The following is a 5,541-nucleotide window of genomic DNA, read 5'->3' on the forward strand; positions in this document are numbered from 1 at the left end:
CTTTTCTACATGCCATATAGTTAAAGCCCATCAACACCTCCACATTCTCAGGAGGCATTCTTTGACATAATCAAAGCTTAGTATGGCTCCTGCTCTGACAAGGTTGCAGGAAACTTCACACAGTTGTTAACATAGCCCAGTCCATCACACAAACCAACCTCCCATCCATGGTCTACAGAAGAACAGGCAGCATGATCAATGGCTCAAAGCTCCCCAGAAACAAATCCTGAGATCATGTATGAACTGATCAGAGGGCAGTTTCCCAGCTGCAATCAGACTTGAATGGATCTACTGCACAAGGCAATCCTTCTCTATACCCTACCACCACCACCACCACCACCACCATCTGCACCCTTTCCTACTATTTACTCTATGAATGCTAAGCTTTGTCTATACTGTGCAAGCAACATTACTCAATATATCCCAATACATTTGACAATAAATCAATTCATCATGGGATTTGAAATTGCAGAGTTTGCCAACAAACCAAACCCTCACTGATCACAACTTTTAGTGCACATTGCAGAAATCCTGAAATGGTGTCTTGTTCTCCCACACTGCACAAGCATTAGTGAAACCAATCGTGTGGCAAACACTTTCCCACCAAGTTTCAGGGTGTAATATCTGAGCAATAACTAATTGTGGAAAATGTGAAATGTCAGATTTGCTGATTAATGTTACTATTTTAGTTTCTATTTTTGAAATATTGACAATTCTTCACTGTTTATATATTAATGACACTACAGCTCCCCAAAGAACATTTAGATCCCTTTCCATGCTAGACTGTCAACTAAGCTTGGTGGCACCCTTGTTTCAGGCAGAGCAGACCCATGTTTGCAATGATGGGCATTCAGAGGGGTGCAGACAGGCCTACAGTTGAAAAACCCACTGATAGAAAGGCTCCTCCCATTGATAGAGGAGCTGTTGATGCTGAGGGATAGAGGAATCCCCCAGTCACAGCACACTAACCAGATATTCCATTCAAACATCATTAAGACAGGCAGAGATGAAGCATCATCCTGATTCAGGAGACATCAAACAAGAACTCACTTGGGACACATTTGGGTGCGCAGTCATCCTGAGCAGAGGGTGAACAGACCCCAGCACTGCAATGCAGGTAAACCTAGAATGGAAAGGAGACATTTTAGGGGGATCTTCATGTTCCTGGATGAACCAGGCTGTTAAGGAGCCAGGCAGAAAGGGAGGCTTGGCTTGGATTTCTCTTGCTTACCTGTCCAGTCAGAGGCTGCTCTGATTCCCTGTCCAAGAAAACAAATGTTTTCAATTCAAACCGCTTGTGATGTGTTGGGAACTTCAGGCCAGAAAACATGACTGGGTGTAGGAGAGTCTGATAGTCATCACCCTCATAGGGACACCTGGAACAGTCAGCAAATGGTGTCAGAGCAGGGAGGGGTAGTTAATGAATTGAAGAATAAAATGTTAGTTTGGGTCATTGATGATGAATATTCAATTCTTTATTTTCCAATTAGATTACTCCCTTGTTCTAAGCTGGCTCACCCATATTTAAATTTATATATTAAATATTAATAATAGTATTATATTTATATTAATTATAATAAATATTTATATTATTTAAATTTATATATTAAATTTGGTCCACTTTGGTAGGAAGAATGGTAGGAAGGACTATTACTTACAGGGCGAAAATTATTGAATGGCGGGGCAGGCTCGAAGGGCTGGATGGCCTACTCCTGCTCCTATTTCTTATGTTCTTATGTTCTGATATGGCTCAGGGTAGGGAGAATGCCATGTGGAATATCACTGGAGATCACCACATTGTGACTGAGAAGCAAGAGCTAAAATGGATTAAATTTTATGAAACTTTAAAAATAAGGGGAACTTGCCCCTCTGACCTGCACCTGAAGTATGCAGCTATGGAGTGACCATAAGAGGCTGTAGATGTCAAAGAACAAAGAACACAGCATAGGAAACAGGCCCTTCGGCCCAACAAGCCCATGCTGCCATTTTAACATTCGGTGAGCGCCTCATTCCAATTCTTCTTCTACCAATGGCTTTTGCCTACACCTCTGGGACTCCACAATGTCATTACAAATGATAGGTGTAAGTAGAAATAAAGAGCACATTTCTTTCATCTGGCAAAGATTTGAGTTTCTGGAATACGTTATTGGCTGGTACAATGGGTTCTGACTCTACAAATCAGCAAGAGGTCTCAGGGGTTCCTGAAGGGAGCAGATCCATTTGGCCATGTGTGACTCAGACTGGAACAGCCAAGACCCTCTCCCTGGTGGGTTTATTGTTACTGGGACAAGGGGGTAGGGAGGGGGGGTAGAGGGAAAGAGTCAAGAAGCAGCCTTGTCATATTTCTCCTTCATTGATGTCCAAAAGCCATTAGCCTTCCCATTCACACTCCTTACCCATCCACCAGCAGACTCCATTGCACCTCATGGTTTGGGGCTGGCACAGGAGTTGCCCAGCAGTCATGCAGCCTCAGGACAAGCGTTGGGTCACTGCGACCCAGGACACGAACCTCCACAAACACTGCCTCCTGAAGGATTCTCCAAATGGGGTACTCACTGTCCACATACCATGATCTGTAGTCACCATCTGAGGGGCACAGACAAGAACCAGTCACTCCCTGTATGGATACATCCCCACTAATCCCATTCACCAGGGCACCTCTACCTTTTGCTATTCGCAGTTCCAGTTTCAGAATCCCTTCTTCTGAAGCAGGAGGTGGTGGAGAAACCGTGTAAACTGTGACATTGATCTGTAAGCCAGTCTCTTGCCTCCCTCTGTACTTGCACTGGACGTGCAGGCTGCAGACAGACACAAGTAGTTGCAGCTTCATTCAGTAACACATCCCCTCCAATACCAACAACTCCCACCATCCTCCTACCCAAAGGTGCTGTCCCGAGTTATTGAGCCCAGCTTCCCAGTCTCAATCATCCTCTTGCCCAAGACATCTGTTTCATAGACCAAGGTTCCATCTTCCTCCTGCAATGAAGAGGCTGCTTAATAAGAAGCTGGCTCACTTACTGGGAGAATGCCTTGACCCTTCAATACTCACCCGCTTGCTGGAGCCACAAGAGGTGACTGGAAAGCGGAAGGCCGCAAGTTGCCCGGTGGTTAGTTTAGGCTGGCACCCAGCCTCTTGTCCATCTTTCACATACAAGGATGACAGGTTGAGGGCGGGACGGGTCAGGTTCCTGGAGATCACGATGATGAAATGACCATCAGCTGTGCATGCTGCAAAGAGAGAATTTATTACCACTGCTCCTATTGGTGGATAGGGGCCTCCGATCATTGAAAAAGTCTCAAAAAGCCACAATTATTGTTGATTAGCAGCCTAAGAAAGAAACAGTCAAGTTATTGAACAAGCCTCGTCTTGTAAAGTCCAACATCCCATATGTTTTTCCAGTTACTCATTATGCACTGATACACATTGTTCCTCCCAGCCCCTGCTGAACTGACTTGATCCCATCACCACCAACCACCCCCCACAATCAAATGCCATCAGCCTTGTCTGCCCATTCTGCTGGCTTTGTTATTACAGGACTCCCCCATTACTCATTATCCAGCCTCCATGCTGGACTGTCTCATGCTTTATTGAAGCCTCAATAGACAGAATCCACTACAGTCCCTTCATCAGCTTTTTATTTCAAAATGCCTAATGCAATAACGTCATTGAGAATCAAGGTGTGACAAAGTACCTGTTAGTATCCATAGAATTCCAAAAGTGTCAACAGAGGCCATTCAGCCCATCAAGTCTGCACTGACCACAATCCCACCAAGGCCCCATCCCCACAACCAACCCATTTACCCCACTAACCCCTGACACTCGGGTCAATTTAGTATGGCCAGTCAACATAACCTGTACATCTTTTGACTGTGGGAGGAAACCCACACAGACACAGGGAGAACATGCAAACTCCACACAGTGACCTAAGCCAGAAATCAAACCTGGGTCCCTGGCATTGCAAGGCAGCAGTGCTAACCACTGTGCTACCTTTGTTTTCAAATCTAATCTCAATCTTTACTTACCAGTGACAGGAACTACCTGTTACACTGAGGGTGTCACATTTCATCTACTCCAATTCTCCCAACACCCCACCCATGTCTGCAAGGAAAAGCTGCAGTAAACCCTTCCACCAGTTTCACCCCCACTTCCCCAACAAGTGGAGCTGCACACCATCCAGAGCAGGTGACCCATCCACCCCAAGCACAGCCAGCCTCAATTGTCACCCCATCCAGTGTATCGGATTCTACCTCATTAGAAGTGCTCAAACCTTACCCTGTACCTCTGACCCCAGTAAGACCCACTGCACCTCATACTTCACACTGGCAGCAGGTACAATTGCTTTGTTGATGACTGCTATTCGACAGTCTATGCCACTCTCTTCATGGGACCTAATTTTCACTTAGAAGTCACCCAAAATGCACAACACCACCACAGCAATGCCCCCTTTCCAGTTGGGCCAACAGGTCAGTTAAGTTCTGGCAAACACAACACCCACCCTCCAACACCCCCCCATGATTTCCCTGTGGCTGTTGATCCTCTGCTGCTCCCACTATTTTGAAGGGTCTACAGAATACACCAAGTTACATCATTGCACAGACTTGACCCACAATCCCAAAATTAGATGGCCAATCATAGACATGGTTAAATTGGCCCATTGGGATGTCTCAGGGTGAGCACTATCAGTATAGGGTCACTCACTGTGGAACTGGGGTAAATATTACCCAACTGAAGCACATTTGCTGATCCCATGCCGGAGATTCTCTCTAACTCCAGTCACAGAGCCTCCCACCTTCAGAACTCGGTCTAAAACCATCCAAACCACTCAGTTAGCTCCTTCACTCAAGCTGAGGATTCCCTCCGTTCCTACACTTCACACAGTGAGGCAACAACAAATGCCCCATTTCCCAGTTAGATTCTCTCCTCTCTCTGTCTCCACTAGACTGGGGGGATGTGGGGGTGAGTCTTGTTGTTACCTGGGCTCTTTCTCAGACTGGAGAAACAGCGATGGGGGCTGGAGCTCCGGGGATCAAAGCAGCAACCCTGGCGGATACACTCAGCGCTGCTGATCCCGGAGTGACCGCACTCAAATCTCCAGCCTGCCTCTGGGACACAAACATCATCCCTCCCCAGGAGTAGCGGCTGGCCTGAGAGTGAGGAGGCGGCCAGGAAGCAGAGAGCCCAAGAAAGCAGCCAAGCTCCCATCCCGGCCAGTGAATCAGGACAATCACTTCCCGCAAACACCAGCCCGTTTTCTAGCCGGGAATCCAGCTGCAATCCCATTGCAGAGGCTCCCTGTCCCACGGGATACTCGGGAAGCGATTCCGCCTCTTCAATCAGCTCCAATTCCCCCTCATTGTTTCGGGGGGGTGGAAAGTGGGGAGAAGGGAGTGGGGAAGGACAGGAAGGGGTGGGTTGGAGGGGGGAATGGGTGAAGACCCTCTCTGCCCAGGTGTCAGGGTGGGGTCAGAGAGGGAATGAGGGAGGGTGGGACAGGGTGGGTCTTTTGGGTGGGTCTTTTGGGTGGGCCAAACAAGTAAACA

General features: G+C 47.2%; 1 protein-coding gene across 1 annotated transcript; it reads right to left on the reverse strand.

Moving 5' to 3' along the window:
• Positions 1 to 1,024: 1,024 nt before the first annotated feature.
• On the reverse strand, positions 1,025 to 5,294 carry LOC145358679 (zona pellucida sperm-binding protein 4-like). The gene is made up of 7 exons (XM_080212902.1): positions 4,975 to 5,294; positions 3,050 to 3,228; positions 2,879 to 2,976; positions 2,665 to 2,798; positions 2,397 to 2,586; positions 1,232 to 1,376; positions 1,025 to 1,123 (listed from the first exon to the last, which is right to left on the reverse strand). The coding sequence occupies exons 1-7, from the start codon at positions 5,279 to 5,281 to the stop codon at positions 1,025 to 1,027; spliced, it is 1,152 nt and encodes a 383-aa protein (XP_080069028.1). The 5' UTR covers positions 5,282 to 5,294.
• Between the last annotated feature and the right edge of the window lie 247 nt (positions 5,295 to 5,541).

This window comes from Carcharhinus amblyrhynchos, chromosome 26 (genome assembly GCF_965287045.1).
Source record: "Carcharhinus amblyrhynchos chromosome 26, sCarAmb.v2.hapA, whole genome shotgun sequence".
In the NCBI taxonomy this organism is placed as follows: domain Eukaryota; kingdom Metazoa; phylum Chordata; class Chondrichthyes; order Carcharhiniformes; family Carcharhinidae; genus Carcharhinus; species Carcharhinus amblyrhynchos.

Excerpts from the sequence above, each read along its gene's own strand:
- LOC145358679 (XM_080212902.1), bottom strand. The coding sequence starts at position 5,281 with ATGGGATTGCAGCTGGATTCCCGGCTAGAAAACGGGCTGGTGTTTGCG. Across the intron at positions 3,229-4,974 it reads CAGTCTGAGAAAGAGCCCAG|CATGCACAGCTGATGGTCAT; the intron begins GTAACAACAAGA and ends CTCTCTTTGCAG. Across the intron at positions 1,377-2,396 it reads TGGAGTCTGCTGGTGGATGG|GTGTCCCTATGAGGGTGATG; the intron begins GTAAGGAGTGTG and ends TGACTGTTCCAG.